This window comes from Trachurus trachurus (assembly GCF_905171665.1).
Source record: "Trachurus trachurus genome assembly, chromosome: 24".
In the NCBI taxonomy this organism is placed as follows: Eukaryota; Metazoa; Chordata; class Actinopteri; order Carangiformes; family Carangidae; genus Trachurus; species Trachurus trachurus.
In genome coordinates this window covers 10,147,475-10,164,489 of record NC_139910.1, presented here as the reverse complement: position 1 = coordinate 10,164,489, position 17,015 = coordinate 10,147,475, and the positions used below count along the sequence as shown (strand labels likewise).

At 40.9% G+C, this 17,015-nt stretch overlaps 1 protein-coding gene across 1 annotated transcript in view; it reads left to right on the top strand.

Moving 5' to 3' along the window:
• Nucleotides 1-17,015, top strand: part of ryr3 (ryanodine receptor 3) — a gene marked incomplete at its 5' end in the record, with an annotated part of 112,034 nt that overhangs the window by 54,881 nt on the left and 40,138 nt on the right. The window contains 10 exon segments of the mRNA XM_084001045.1: nucleotides 512-738; nucleotides 1,482-1,694; nucleotides 2,448-3,057; nucleotides 3,794-3,994; nucleotides 6,161-6,263; nucleotides 6,592-6,726; nucleotides 11,974-12,247; nucleotides 12,463-12,577; nucleotides 14,433-14,565; nucleotides 15,891-15,994. Of these exon segments, the coding sequence (XP_083857171.1) occupies nucleotides 512-738; nucleotides 1,482-1,694; nucleotides 2,448-3,057; nucleotides 3,794-3,994; nucleotides 6,161-6,263; nucleotides 6,592-6,726; nucleotides 11,974-12,247; nucleotides 12,463-12,577; nucleotides 14,433-14,565; nucleotides 15,891-15,994 (2,115 nt within the window).

Here is a 17,015-nt window from a genome sequence, read left to right as displayed (position 1 = left end):
TTTTACACAGATTTAATCACTCTCTCTTGACTTGTTTCATAACCATAACCACGCATTTGACTACTCTTACACTGAGTAATAACACAGCATAAGTATGTAGAATAAGCATGGGTATTCTTTTTATAAATTCACTCTTTTTGACTCATTGACCAATGTAGGAGCTTTCTGTGATCATTAATTGAGTATTAAGCTCCATCTGCATCGGGAATAATAGATGGTGTAAGACTTTTTTGTATAAACTACTTGGGATGACACAAGAATAACATTTGTGAATGAAATATTAATGAAGTTGAACTTCATTATTCTGCTCAAGCATCTCTCAGGGTCCTTAAACTAGAAACCGAAGGCACCACATATTTAAATCAGTTTAAATAATTTAAGAGGCAAAGTGTTAATTTGAGCAAGTAGAATATTACAACAGGAAGCACATGCTTCATCCACAGGTTAAAATTGTTTGCCTTGAATTAATATGCTTTTCTCCCTGTTTGCTTTCTGCTCCCTCCCTTCCCAGGATGCCATGCCGATCTCATCAGCCATATTTAAGAGCGAGCACAGGAATCCAGTGCCGCAGTGCCCGCCACGATTAGACGTGCAGACCATCGTGGCCGTGCTGTGGAGCCGGATGCCAAACACCTTCCTCAGCGTGGAGACGGCCCGGGTCAGCGAGAGGCACGGCTGGGTGGTCCAGTGTCTGGAGCCGCTGCAGATGATGGCTGTTCATATACCTGAGGAGAACAGGTGCGCTGCAGCGATAAAGAATGGATAGATTTGAGATTTTGATATACAGACTCGCACCTGTAAGATTCACACTAGCTCCGTCTTACACTGTACTTGATTACATTATCCAGAAAATACGTATTGGTCAGCAGGATGGGATCCAGGAGAGCTGCCTTGCTGCTTTTATAATTATGATGAGCTGTTGGTCTGGGCATGCCATGCACATTACTGAATGAAAAGCAATCCATTTAAGGCCTTGGTAATTAATTACAGTAACCAACACAATCATTAAGGTGATTACTAGTCTCCTCGGTGCTGTAAGTGCAGCTGTAAATAAATTTCCTCTCTTGCTTCCAGTTGTGAGTTATGAAATCTGATGCTTGAGCTTGGTTTGGTTATGTCCTGTAATTAGTTGGATGTTATTTCCTTATCGACACAATTTTAATGTTGTAAAGATTTGTAACTGTGACGTGAGAAAGATGAGAAAATTAAACTGATGTGTACTGTAGATGTGTTTAGAAGAACTCTAAGCCAAAATTGAGAGCATAAATATGATCTCTTCCTTTGTATGTGTTATTGTTTTCATTTATGATGTTGAAACTCTTTCATTTGAAATAGTAAATTATGTGTAGTCAAGACTGTTTTGTCCACTATTCATGAATGAAGTGAAAACTGGAGACTTTTGAATTTTTTGTTTGCACGCTTGTATGCACGACCCCCTGGTTTCTCCATTATATCCGAATATTTTCCCTTCTGACCTCCAGGTGTTTGGACATCCTGGAGTTATCTGAGCTTGAAGACCTGAGGAAGTTCCATTACCACACGCTGAAGCTGTACTGCGCCCTCTGCGCCCTGGGAAACACTCGCGTAGCTCACGCCCTCTGCAGCCACCTGGATCAATCGCAGCTCCTCTACACCATCGACAACCAGTACCTGTCTGGCATGCTGAGAGAGGGCTTCTACGATGTCCTCATCAGGTGTGTTACTGGTTTTGGGATTTCACTTATAAATGGGACAAGGATAGTGGTAAAAAAAAAAAAAATCGATGCAGCCGTCGTTGATTTATAATAAAACTTTTCTCTGCTGCAAGTGAGTGATATTTAACAGCCTCTGCTTTCATGCACAGAGAAGAGAATGAGGTTGGCAATATTTCTACTCATCATATAATCTCATGATGATCTATGATGGAGTTATTACAATGCCAACTTCTTCATCATCATCTTCTGTTGGCACGTACTGTAAGACCACAGAGTGAATTTGTCATAAATCACTGCTCTGTGATGTATTTGTAGTGAATGTAGATAGACCTAACTGGGCTAAAGCATACATTACTTCACCTATTACTTTTAATACATAGTGTTTACCTTCAGTATCACTGAATATGCACTTCTTAAGTGGAGGATGTTAACATCTCTGTGGGTGGGTGGAGAGTTTTGTTTCCAAATTGTGATTAAAGGCCAAAGAATTTGAGAGCTCAGCATCTCAGCAGCGAGTCGGATAATCGCTGAGTCATGAGTATTGATCAACAGCCCTGTCAGTATATTATGGTAATTTTATGTTGTGGCACTGCAGAAATCCTACTAATTGCACATTTATACCACTTAGGGAAGATCATTTTTTAGGCTAAATCTTGAGTGCTGAATGTTTTTTTTTTCCCCCCCTGATATGTTTAATGGCCAAGGGTGGACGACATCTGTGATGATTGCTCTGCTTCTTCTTCTCATTGCCAGCATCCATCTTGAGACGGCAAAGGAGGCTCGCATAATGATGAACAACGAGTTCATCATCCCCGTGACAGACGAGACGCGCTCCATCAGGCTGTTCCCAGATGAGTCCAAGCGCCACTCGCTGCCCGGCGTTGGCCTGAGCACCTCCCTCAAACCTCGGGCCAACTTCTCCCCCGTCGGCATCCTCCACCCCAAGCGCCACCAGTACCTCCACAGCCCCCAGCTTCCCCTCATCATCCTGAAAGATAAAGCCATCAGCATGCTCGCCGAGGCCGTGCAGGGCGGAGGCACGCACATCCGAGACCCGGTCGGCGGGAGTGTCGAGTTCCAGTTCGTGCCTATTCTGAAGCTGATCGGGACGCTGTTAATCATGGGGGTCCTAACCAGCGAGGAGGTGAGGCTGATTCTCCTCCTGATTGACCCCAATGTGTTCGGAGAAATCAAGGAGGACGAGGAGGGGAAGTCAGCGGAGGCGGCCGAAGCGGGGGAGAAGGAGGAGGTGAGCAAGAACGAAGAGAAGGCCGTGGAGGCGGGAGAAGAGGAGACCAAGGAGAGTAAATCTCCAGCTAAAGGTCTGCTGGAGAAGTCACTGCCCGAGTCCGTCAAACGCCAGGTGATGAAAACATTTACACATTTCAGCCATTTTCAAACATGACATTGAAAAGAGTTGCTTAAAAAAATTGTAAAAAGTCATCACTTTTTTCTGCCAGCATTTTAATTACATTTTAATTTTACGCATCTAATTTTCCAGCATTTGATTCGGTACAGTAGTTCCTCATTTGTCAGTAGTTTGGAGCTTTTATGATTTATCTCTTACTGAGAGGCAACTAAATAAATGCAAAGCAAGGCAGTGACTGAATACTAATGTTCCTATTAATGGGAAAAAGTTCACAGTGCTGTAAACATCAGAATTTGCTTAAAAGAATAAAAACAAATTGCATGATGGAAGAGAAACCTTTTTTTTTAAACTTTCTTTTTCATTTTAAATTTTCATTTTGCAACAAGACAAGCTCATCAAAAAAACAACACAAGATCACAGTCTTATATAAAATGAAAATAAATAAATAAATAAATAATGTGAGTGTGTGTAGGGGGTATGGAATTGGGGAGATACACAACATCAGTTTGAAACCAAAATACAAGCTCAGGGGGGTCCACTCTTTTTTAACAAATTCATCTAAGGTTCCTTGCAACACATGGGATTACCTTTCATAGGGAGCAATTGATAGGAATTTATCATACCACATAGCTAATGTAGGTGGGTGTACATCAAGCCAAATTAAGAAAAACCTTAATGATGGATTCACCTCTTTGAATGGATTTCATGAAGTGGTTTCTATTCCTTTCAGATGTGCGTTCTGCTGCACTACTTCTGCGACTGCGAGCTTAGGCACCGCATCGAGTCCATCGTCTCGTTCTCCGACAGCTTCGTGTCCAAGCTGCAGTTCAACCAGAAGTTCCGCTACAACGAGCTGATGCTGGCGTTCAACATGTCTGCCGCCGTCACTGCCAAGAAGACCAAAGAGTTTCGTTCCCCCCCACAGGAGCAGGTACAGTGACTGAAGTGGACCAGAGAAGCAAATGAGAAACTGTTTACATCCCGTCAGAGATGTAGTTTATGTTCAGCGTTCCCTAAGTTATTATTTTATGGCAAAACTCCAGGAAGAAATCTATTTGTGTCAGAGACGGGAAGACGAGATTTTAAAGGTTTTGTGGTTGTGCCTTTTTAGTTTTCAGTTGTTTTCGAACTTTATTGTCAGCTGTTGGACCAAACGGTAAATCTGACCATATGTGGGGATAAACTGAACTTGGAGTGAATTAGCTGTGCATTGAGAGTTAAACAGCTGGCAGTTAAGTGTAGGAGATGGTGATTAGACCCAAAGGAGAAATTTACAGCATGCCTTGTTCAACTTATTTTTCCCAGAGTAATTTTACGGCTTTGTATGAATAGTGAAAAACTGAGCAACAGCCATCAGCTGTCCATCAAATCTGTAACTGCTCTGCCTTAAAGCAGTTTGCGAGATGTGGTGCAGGTTGGTAAAGAAAACTATAAAATATTAAAACGCAAACACAAAGTCGAAGTAGATGGATGCTGCTGAGGAGCCGAAATCAAACCAGCAGACTGAGCAGTCGGTGCTACTTGAACCTTTCTGACCAAAATATCCCCCTGAGGGTTTGCTCACTGTCACAGCAGATGTTGGCGCAATTGGCCCCTTAACTCTTAAGAGGTCAGACTCAAGTTTCTTTGTGCCGTGCCATCTGGGCAACGGTCAGTCCAGGGACAGACTGGACTGTGTAACCCTTATTGTTTATTTGGATCCCCCCTAATGTTGTTACTCTGGTAACTACACTAATGAACTAATGTTGTTTCTCTGGTAACAACTAATATAACCTTCAAAAGGTCCCCAAGTTGGGGTTGATAATAATTAGCATTTATTAACAAAAAAACAGCTATGAGTAAATCACAGTCTTATGTGGATACAAGACTTTCTACACTAAAAAACAAACACAGATCAGTCAGATATAATAAAATATACATGAAATGCAGCATCATGTACAAAATATACATACATTTAAAACAAGATATATTATTTATTGGTCTAGATTTCCCTGTTTTGTCTTGTTTGCACACTGCACAGTAAATATGAGACATACAAGCAGTGGTTGGATCTCAGTTGTACTCGATCTTAGTCCACAAGCTTTCAGTGTTTTTCAGCTGAGTGTGTAATAACCGTACAGAGCCCGGGGCTCAGATCATTGTTCCTAATGAGTAGACTCCATTTAACGTTCATTTGTCTTTTTAGTGTGTCTCAGAGCCATAGCAGAGAGAGAGACGGAGACAGAGAGAAAGTGCAACATTACTCTTCCTGCCCAGTAGCCACAGAGTCCCACTTGTGTCTTTTTGGTTTGTGTGCAAAGTGGTTTGCAATGTGGTGAGTCAAGCTCTTGCACACAACACAGCCACAAGTTGAGATCCACATGACTGCAAACTAAGCTTTCATGTCCATAGTGTTTTATTGCAGAGCTGCAGAAGGTACGCCCAGACCTGGAGCAGTAGTGGTCAACAGCAGGTGTTCAGTGTAGGCAACATTTCCCAAGATCGCTGCATGTTCCTCCCATGGTTTATTAAAAAAGCAGAGACAGGAATAGACATCAGAGTGGCCTAAACTGGTCACTGCATTTGCTTAGCCTGCGGAAGCGTCTCATTTATATTTAGTGTTTTATAGTTAGCTTGTGGCACACAGCCGATTTTGCTACTAGTTAGGATATTTAATCATTAGAAATTCAATTTCTAAGCCATGTGATGATCAAGAATTACTTTGAAGGCTTTAATTTGTGCTTGTCACTAGACTTAATGAGAAACACTTCAGACCAGACTGTTTCTGTCTGCATTGATCAGACAGATAGTATCTGAAAAGCCCCTGTGAGCGCTCACTGCAGGAGACTACATGAGTAATTCTGCTGTTGAGTGTGACACAGAATAATAATGCTGCTGTCCTCTCTGTCTTTCTGCTGTGCTCTTTCTTTTTTATCCATTGTTTCGTCCACAGCCTTGTGTGAAAGATCATTTCACCCTTCTTTGTTTTATCCCCTGTGCCTCTAAAACTGTTATTTTTGGGGGGGTTTTTTGTGTGTGTGTGTGTGTGTGTGTGTCTACCTCCCTGCACTCAGCTCTTCTAAACTTATTGTTTTGTTTGTCTGTTTGTTTCCTTCAGATCAACATACTGTTGACTTTCAGTGCAGGGGAGGACTGCCCCTGTCCCGTGGACATCCAGGAGGAACTCAACTCCTTCCACGAAGAATTGCGTCTGCACTGTGGTACAAATATTTCAGATTTCAGTTCATGAAGTAGCACGTTTTCTTCTTTAGCCTCAGTGAAAGTAAAGTATATCCTCGTACAAAATGCTCACAGCGTGTTTCATCAGCAGAAGTTTTTGAAATCATAAGCTCTCAGTGTAAGTCTAGAATGAAATGGATCCTGTCAGGTAACAGAAATAATAAACTACAACTTACCTGGTGTCTAAAACTACTTAGAGTAGCTACACTTAGCCCCTGTTAATGCAGCTGTAGCCCTAACCTAGCACATTTAAGCACTTGATACAAAATCTTGAAATAATGTTTAACGGAAAGGAGTTTCCCCCTGCAGGAATACCAGTGGAGGAGGAAGATGAAGAGCAGGACACTTCAATAAAAGGCCGTCTCCTTGCTCTGCTCTACAAGATCAAGGGTCCACCTCAGAAGACGGAGCAGGAGCCCACAGAGACCGAACAGGCCGCTCCCAGTAAGTGACTTTAAAAAGAAAAGAGGGAAATGATTTAGTAAGCTGACAGCAGCATACTGTATGAGTTAGGAGGAATACACACATACACAGAGACAGATGAGTATGTGTATAATATATAACACATGAAATGAAGGCATTATAATGTGCTATCATCAATCTTTCATTATCCGAAACAATAAGCCACTACCTTCTCTGAAACCTTTTACCTTCCTCTCATTGAACCTCTCATTAAGCATCACATTGTTATTGCAAAACTATGCCAAAACATGAACGATATAATCATAAGTCATTGAACAAGTTCCTTTCTCCAGTCTGGGGTCAGCGGCTTCACTCCTCTTTTCCTCTGCCCTTTGCTGAAAGCCAGGTTATGTTCTGTACCAAATAACAGAAGACTAATGGACAGTCTCTGCAAGGGCGCTCCGCTATAAATTTTAATGTCTCACTCCAGCCTCCCACACCTAGCCTGCATTATTGAAAAGCTTTATAAGTGGACAGCTGAGGTGATTGAGGATGATTGTGATAGACATGCCTTACCTTCTCTACATCATATTAGGATCACATTGAAGCGGGTGTAATGAAATGAAACAAGCTGCTCCTCTTTCAGTGCATTATGCTGCTATTATGTGTAAATTTTAGATTGTTAATGAAGATCTGAATATTGACACCGCAAACCTGTGAAATGACCTGCGTCAGTTGCTTTTTCTTTCCCCCAATATTATCTTTATTGAATTTTCAAAATGCTTCCAATGATATACAGAAATAAGAGTCCTTCTTTGCAAGTCAGGTAATTATGAGATAACATAGAGCAACACGTAGGTGAAAGTACAAGTATGAAAAAAAAGCAACAACAACCAAATCAACAAAGGTTTCTCTATTTTATCAAGGGTTAGCCCAAATTATTTCACTATTGTGCAAGGTTCAAAGATACAAATTAAAATGTACAATTCACACTGAATAAAGAAATCAAGTATCAAAAGAAAGGAAATTATTTTAGGACAGTGCAGAGGACTACTGATAACTACGCCTCGTCCGCCTCATTCCCCACATTACTTAAATCCACACTCTCCATTTCATAAAAGGACCCCAAGTGTTTTGAAATAGTAATAGTTTCCCCTTTATAATGTAAGTAATGAGTTTTGGTTTAACTGTTACTCCTTCATGAGAGTGCTATGACTCTTTCTGCAAGCAGTAAACATAAATCCAAGGCAGTGATTATTTTTCTAGACACACCGTATGATGTCTGTCAGGATATAAACTAGTGAGTTGCTTTTGAAATGTTAAATGACATTTTTATTTTTTTTAAAACAAAGTCTGATCTCAATAAATTAGACTGGTTTTGTGGTTTTCTGTTAAAGAATCCTGTGGCCGCAAGATTCAATAAAGAATAGTGTCTTGCTGTACATTTTCAGAGTTACTGGAGGAATTACATTTGTCCTCAAACTCAGTCTGAAGTTCATTGTCAGGGAAGCAGTTGCATATTTTGTCCAGATAACATGTGTCTTTAGTTTTTGGTCTTTAAGTCTTTGAAAGACTGAGCAGCTTCAGATGCGCCGACTGCAACTTTACAGTCTTGATAAGGATGACCCTAAAGATGATACTAATTTGTTTCCAAACAGGATTATTGTAAATGATGAGCTTCAGTCTAGCTGAATAAGACAGATGGCGCAGCTGCATTGTGGTGCTGGTTTGAATATTTAAGTAAAATGAGCAGAAACAAATGAGAGCTTTGCTAAAAACTGAATTTTAAGCAGTCAGGTTGTTAGAACTGACACCATGCTGACTGTGTTTGGTCATTTGCAGATTAGCCTGCAGGGTGTTTTCTGTGTGTGTGCCTGTGAAGACTCCCATATGAGCCACTGTTTAAGACAAAGCAGAGCAGATGTGAATCCGTGAGACCGTCACCTTTGAGGCAGCTGGCTCCCTCTCTCTCCTCCCTTTTGTATTTGTCTTGTCTCTCATTAAGATTCTGCTCAAATCTGACCCCTTGTTTGCTACAGATGTTGGACTGTTTGACTTAAACACTGGAGTTCAGAATAACAATGTTATCATTTGGAGAGGTGCAGGATTTAGCCCTAGCCTACATTTATCACTCCATGTCACCGAGTTCCTCTGTAGTTGTGCCTCGGTTTGTTGTTATCTGACATCTGTGAGATTAAAGTTTGATGAGACCTTAAAATGAAGGTGCGGAGGAGGAGCACCTGGATTTTACAACTGAAAAGAAAAAGAAAAAACTTCCCTCCTTGGTTGCAATTTAATTTTCATCCACCTCTACAGTATATAGCTGTCTCGTATGGGTTTAAATGTGTTGGATCTATGTTATCCCTGAAAAAGGAAAGCATCCCTGAGGTACCAGGGGAACAGAGCACACAGCTGTTCCTCAGTCCCTGTAAACAATTTCAAACACTTTCTTCCACTGCACTCCCTCTGGAATAAAAAAGTTTGAAGGACAAGGAAAAGTAATTTAGCTATGATCATTATACTGTAATGTCATAGTTTAATTACTACAGGAGGTAGTCACGGCTATTTTCGTAGCTGCATTTTGCATAAAGGTTTTAGTCATTATCTTGTGCTTTCAACATTTAAGTGTCAAGATGAACTTAATTATGAGTGAATGTTGTTTGTTTTGGCAATCCTTTATTAGACGCTGCAGAGAAGGATTGGTAATGATTTTGTTTTGCGTTCAAATAATATTCAGTTCATTTAGAGAGTGAGAGAGATGTCATCTGAAAATGTATGTTTCATATGTGGACAAAACTGTGTGGTCTGTTGAGATACTACTTCAGTATACATTGTACCTTCCTCTGATATACTGCATAGACAACAGACTCATCAGTCTACGCTGAGGCGTTAAGTTTACAGTAAGGTCATCTCGAGATTTACAACCCTCTCCTTTCATCAATTGAGAAAAAACTGTCCTTCTGCTTGACTCATTTTACTGAGCCAAGCATTTCTTGCTTGGTTGACAAATTTCCTTGCCAATTTAAAAAAAAAAAAAAAAAAACCTGGATCAAACAAAATCCTTTCCCTTATTCTGCCATGATGACTCTGTTGTCAAACCTCTTGGGTTCCTTTTTGGCTCTTATTATAAAGTAGATAATTCATAGATTTTAGCCTCCTCTGCTTTTATACACATCATCACACATCACACACCAGCCAAACCTGCGTCATGTTTTCAATCCATTGCTGAAACGGCCATGACCTGACATTTTCCTATAATGCAAACAGTCATTTTCAACCTTTTATGGAGGTAATGAAATGCACAAATACAGACGTATATAAAAGTTCCCTCTGGCCCCTGTCTGCTCTGGAAGTATTCAGCTTTTTACAGGAAAAAATGTGCAAACAGAGGAAAGAATGAATTCCACTAAATATCAGTAAAAATCTGGATGCAAATCAATGCCCCTGCAGTCAAGTAGTGAAACTGAAAAGAAGCTGTTTTTTTCTACAACTAGACAATGATCTGAGGCAAACCTCAGAAGCCACCGTGAACTACTTCCAGAAACAAAACCTGAAGCTTTTGAACAGCCTCCCAGTCCCCTGACTAACAACATCATTGAAAATCTGTGGGTAGGTTTTTAAACATGCTGTGTGTGCAAGACAGCCTAAAAATATCCCAGAAACAGCAGGTGCTCTGTAAGACGAGGGGGGACTCAAAACTAGGGATGGACTGATTATCGGCATGGCTGATGATATCGGCCGATATCGGCATCAACCATTTTTTTCCCACAATAACCGATAAAATAATTTTATTTTAAAACACACCCCTTTGTAGCCGTCTCTGGCTGTGTAACACTGTCCCGCCCACAGCCCCCACTGAACCAAATTTGTGTTGGAGTTCATGTTATTCTACAAGAATTGAACGCCTTTTTATCACAGATTTTCACAGTGTTCCAAAGAACAAACAGTATACTGTATTCAGTCTAATCCCAGGTGTCTTACTTGTTTTATTTTATTTTTACTGCAATTAAATATCATTTCTAACTATCGGTTTCCTTGATTACTAATAATCTGTATCGGTATCGGCCTTGGAAAAAGCACATCTGTTAATCCCTACTCAAAACAAATACAAATTACATGTTCATTTTAACCAGAAACTTCCACTGAAGTAAATACACAGCAACTGCCCTACAAAGCAATAAAACGCAAGCTACTTGCTTATAACTACTCATATGTTTTTCATATTTAAAGCCCCTGTACGGAGCTTTTAACTGGATACGCAAAAGTCTCTGGTTTCTGCTGATGTGTCTGTTACCTACAACAGCAAATGAGCCCATCAGTGTGAAGATACGCTATTTCTAAGTAGTCTAATTCTATACCTCTGGAAGGCATGGTCGGGTCGGACCACTGACGAAACGATACGAATAGATATATCACCTCATCCATATGCACCCTGCAGATAGCTGCTTAAAAAAAAAAAAAAAAGCAAGTCCCGTCTTCTTTCCGACGTTTCCAAAACAAATCTACACTCGCCGGCCAGACAAACGTCTTCATGACAGTGGGAAATGCAGTCTTCATTCTGGCAAAACACCACGGCTTTCATCCACAGGGACCACCAAAATCAACACTAAATGAAAAGTCTGTACATGAGCTAAAGCTTTCTGAACCATTGTTTGAAGGTGTGAAATTGCAACCCAATACACGGTGGCAGCCCACAGCACATCGCTTCACTGTTTTGTGTGTGTGTGTTTTTTTTTTTATATTGTACACAAAAATAATCTCCTCTCTGGCTGTAAGACTTTCCATCCTGGAGAGGCTGGTTTGGTTGATGTTGAGGAGAAATCCACACGGTAACTCCATTTTCCATAACCTCCAATTTTAGCTTCTCTAACTCTCTGATAAGGTGTGTTTTATGTGTGCCAGTGTTTTGAGTCTGTTTGTGCCTCGTGTGTATATAGAGCTCTGACTTATTCTCAGTAAGTGTAAACACAATAGGACTGCAACCCCCCGAAAAACATTACTTCACTGTGCTTGTGCCATTGAACACTGGCACATTTTATTCTGCACAGCCCTGTAAGACATTGTGAAAGAGTAGAGGTGCAGTCGGCTGCCTTGCAAAGCTCCAGTGATGCTGTTTGATAATGTTCCTCTAATTGCACATTGTTTATTATTTAAGCTACAAAAACTTTCCTCATCCACATTCCCACGTGTATTGAATGATAAGAGCGTGATGCCTGCATTTACATCCAACAGCAAAGCAGAGCTAATTTCCCGCCTCTGTGTTGATGTTTAATTTTCTCACTTCTCCAGCCAACCTGAAGGAGCTCATCTCCCAGACCATAACCACCTGGGCCCAGGACTCTCACATCCAGGACCCAGAGCTGGTCCGGGTGATGTTCAGCCTGCTGAGGAGGCAGTACGACGGCATCGGGGAGCTGCTCCGGGCCATGAAGAAATCCTACACCATCAGTGCTGCATCCGTGCAGGATGCTATTAACCTATTGGCATCTCTGGGTCAAATCAGGTCACTACTATCCGTACGTATGGGCAAAGAGGAGGAGAAACTCATGATTGATGGACTCGGGTAAGGAAATACCTCGCAATAAATCCACTGACATATTTGTGAGTTTTTAAAGCAATGTAAATGGTAATGTAAAATGCGATTACCCATCTTACGTTTGTCCTTCATACACACTTACATTAGAAATACACTGACAGTATTTCCATTGTGCTGTGTATTAACATGTGGAATTAAAATTAACACCACGACCTTCATTCACCACTTTCATGTGTTCCCAGTGACATCATGAACAACAAGGTTTTCTACCAACATCCCAACCTGATGAGAGTGCTGGGCATGCATGAGACTGTCATGGAGGTCATGGTCAATGTGCTGGGAGGAGACAAGTCGCAGGTGAGAGTCGACAACATTTCAGCAACAGTTTCTTGCTTATTCAGTACAAACGAATGTACAGTAAAAACTATATCTGTCAACTAAAAGGACCAAGGAGCCACTGTTGCTGCTCTAGGACTTGAGGTTCTCATGCTGCTTGTAGTTTAATATATCTGCCACTCGGCTAAGGAAATGATTCCTTGTCAGAAAGATCTGAAGGTACTGTTAAAATTACTTGTTTTGTCTGACCAGCGGGCCAGTTACTACTGTAAGAGATTCAGCTGAAAAAGCAGGAAATAGTCAGATTAAGAAGCTAGAGCCAGCTAATGTTGTGTTTTTTTAAATACTTATCTCAAGTATCTTTACAGGATTGTCTGTCCCACAGATGACTGACTTTTTTCATTTTTGTGAAATACCATTTAATTAATTGGTTGCAATCGGAGTGTGAAGAGGATTTCAAACAATTTTGTTAAAAAAAAAAATGCTCCAGAGTCAGACTAGGATCTCCAACTCTACCTTTAACACATTGTGAAAATGGTTGCAGTTGCAGGTGAATTTTTAATCTGATGATTTTGTTCTTGCTAAAATTAACCACTGTTGGGAACTTTTAGTCAAGTGGACATGTTGTAGTCGAGAGCCTTTGGAGTGTTTGATTAAAATGTCCTGACACGGGCCGAACTTTTTTATACTGTAAAATGTACCCTGAGAGATCCCTAGAGCAACAATTTAATACCCAGAGAAACCTCAGGGGTGAAGGAGAGGACAGAGGAGTGAACCAGGCGTAGGTGGGCACGAAAGGGGTGAGATGAAGGCCCAATCAAGCCTCTCCTTTTTGGGCAGTGCTGACAGAAGCTGGAAGAGATGGGTGTGATTTAATGCCACGGTCGGTGCCAAGCATGAATTGAAACTCAGACAGACGGACCTCAGGGAGACATTCAGGCCCTCACATCTGACTCTGGCAGTCTCATCACGACGTCTCAGACATAAATTCCAGACCAGTTTACTGCCACTTGATATGTGCCGTTCACTTACTGTGGCCATATAAAGTGGCAGCGATGCAGCTTGTAAATGTATATCAGGTTTGTAATATTTACGCTCTTATTGATTATCTGTAATGTTATCTCCATCATGGCATGATGCTGTATAATATCAAACCAAGATTAACTTGGTTTATAGATTTTTCTGTTATGACTTTTATCACACAATCAAGCGTCATGCTGATAATCTGATCAAGGAATAGTGTTTGCTGTTTTTAAGTCTGTTCACCACATCCTTTCATTTTCAAAACCATGACAAATCTGCTTCTTGACGCATTTGGCACGATTGAAAGTTGAACAGTCACGAGTGTGATTTTCTATGCTGTGTATATTTGCTGTCTCATTTGCTAGAGATAAGATTTTCTCCTCCCTCTGGGATCTTATCTGCTCCTCTGACAGTTTAGGTTCATCACTGTCACGTAGAAAAATGACTTCACTCGTAGATTTATGTTTAGACTGAACCCACACAAGATCTTACACAACTGAGGATGACACAGATGTATTGGCATTAGATGCGAAAAGGTGAAATGATTTTTTCAGTTGTCATGTTCTGAACAGAAAGTACATTTTGTTTGTTGACTCCGTTACAAGCTTTTTGATAGGACTGGACATTTAACACAGCCGAACATAGACAATACGACATTTACACACATTTCAACATTGATTAAAATCAGAGCACTTGCAATGTTAAAAAAAAGTACCATCCACTAGCAGCACCAGAATGAGTCATACTTTGTATTTTGATTGTTGGAAAGTTTCATACTCACATAAATACTACTTCTACTTTTACTCCAGAACATCTTTAACCCTACTGTATGTTTTCTTTTCCTCATCCACAGGAGATTGCTTTCCCCAAGATGGTGGCCAGCTGCTGTCGTTTCTTGTGCTACTTCTGTCGCATTAGCCGCCAGAACCAGAAAGCCATGTTTGACCACCTGAGCTACCTGCTGGAGAACAGCAGCGTCGGACTGGGTAAGCTTTGATCCATTCACTAGATGAGGCTCTATACACCCTTGGTATCCATTGACAACTTTCTCTTTTCCTGTGTGAGGTTTAAAAATGCATGAAAGACAGAAAACAAGAGTGATGTGAAGGAGAAACTGAAGTGAAGTAGATTTCCTCAAGGCGAAGGTGAAATGCTGAGGTTGGTGAGGTATAATGCAGGAGAGAAATATTGGAAAAAAGTATTTCTCGGGATGCATTGACATTTTGAAATAGCTCCCCACGTATTCGCCACACTGTTAGAAATGGAAAATTGCCCTTTTGCTGCTTCCAAAATGATGCAAAATGAGAGCAGTAGGTGCTGCTTGCTGGAAGAATTCTTGGCTAATTGAAGTGTGTGGACACAAACTCATCACCCATATTATGACAAGCGGCGGGTGAGGAAAAATAACAGGCCATAATTCAAAATGTCAGGGTATCGGTTTTGAGAATGAAGGGGCCAAAGGAGAAGGCAGCTGATGGGATGGGAGAGAGCGAGAGAATGGCATCGAGGACGGGAGGGAGGAAAATGGGAGACGACGAGGGTTATTTAGTCATGCAGAGAAGGACTGATGAGTCACAGGGCTCCAAGTGCTGCTGCTGTAAACTAAAGCACCTGACTGTGAAAGAGGAGAGGTTCACATGGTCTGAAGGGGACAGATGAATTCAGCAACACCGCGTTTTGATATTTGCCTGCTCATAAATCACACAATGTCACTGTGAACGTGTTGGGAGTCGTGCCTTTTTCTGCCTTTCTGTGGTTAATGTTTGTTTATTTCAGTGCTAATTGTCCCTAAAAGTTGGAAGTTTGCCTGCAACAAGGACGTAGTTCTAATTATAAAGCAATTTGTAATTATCTTTTTTAAACTAAATTGCCCCCAAAACATTGTGCACGTTATTCTGAGAGTAGGTGTACCCAATGGGAGTGTAAGTGTTTATGTAGGAAGGGAGTGTTTGTCTGTGCTGAGCCACAGAGGATTGATTAAATCTGGCTATTTTTAAGAAGAACTCACTAAAAAATACACTGAATACAATATTAATGCTCATGTAGTCAACAGAAATCAGAATGGTCTGTTATAATTGATTGAAGATATTCTGCAGGATGTCGTTTCTAGTAAGAAATCAGAATTCAAAGGTCAGGTGGAAATGTCAACTGGTCTCATAAACACTTAAACACTTTAACACTAGCAGCAAAGTTTAAAGAGAGAGATTAGAGAATATCAAAATAGCATAATGTTGATACACTGCCCCCTGTTGTTTGGACTGAAACTCCCTCTGGCTCTGCTTCCTGACGCTCTGTCTCTCTGTGTCCTCAGCCTCTGAAGCCATGCGCGGCTCCACTCCTCTGGATGTGGCAGCGTCTTCGGTGATGGACAACAACGGTCTGGCTCTGGCGCTGGAGGAGCCCGATCTGGAGAAGGTTTGTTACTTCAGCTCTAAATCACAGCACAGCAGAGAAAACGTCACTCACTGAAACTGGATTCCTAAAGGAGCAAAAGAAATAGAGACAGAGTGTAAAGCTGATCACAACTACACCATAACTGACCCTTGAACAACTATGTTCATCATTAAAACTTGAAAATTAAAGGAATAGTTCATGAAAAAATGAAATTCAATTAGTGACTCACCCTCATGCTGATGAATACTCCAGAGTAGTTTTTTTATTCCTCAAAGTGCATCTGGGGAGACCTGGGAGGGGGGTTCGTAGTCCAATGAAATCTTTATATGAGAGTCAATAGCGCCTGACACAAAATGTCCACAAAACTACACAAAAACCCTGTAATCTTTCTCCATTCTGCTCGTACGCTGCAATCCAAGTGTCCTGAAGGGATATAGTCCAGAGTTTACTCGAAACATTTAGGACATTTTTTCAGCCTAAACAGTCCTGTATTGAATTTGCCTGGGACTCTCACGTTCAGGCGATGCATGCGTGAATCATGTGAATGCACACCCCAGGACTATATCCCTTCAGGACACTTGGATTGCAGCGGACGAGCAGTAAGGAGGAATATTTCAAGGTTTTTGTGTAGTTTTATGGACCTTTTTTGTGTCGGGAGCTATTGACTCTCATATAAGGATTTTGTTGGACTATGAACCCCCCTGCCGGGTCTCCAGATACACTTTGAGGAATTTCATTTTTTGGTGAACTATTCCTTGCAGACCTTTAATATTTAAAGTTTTAATAACAAAGTACAAAAATATAAGCTTGAATTTGTACAGTATTTGTAGTAACCATTGAGCTCAGCCATACCTGCTGTAACTAATGGTTTCAGGCTGATTAGAAAACCAGTACTGTATCTATTCTGTTTACTGAAGCTGACCTCAAGGTATCTGTTGACGTAGCAGATAAATCAGTGATACTATAGCTTAGTTAAGTGTTAAATACTGTTCCAGAGATTGTAAAAGTGTGAAATTGAAACCTATTAGATTTAACATGCTGA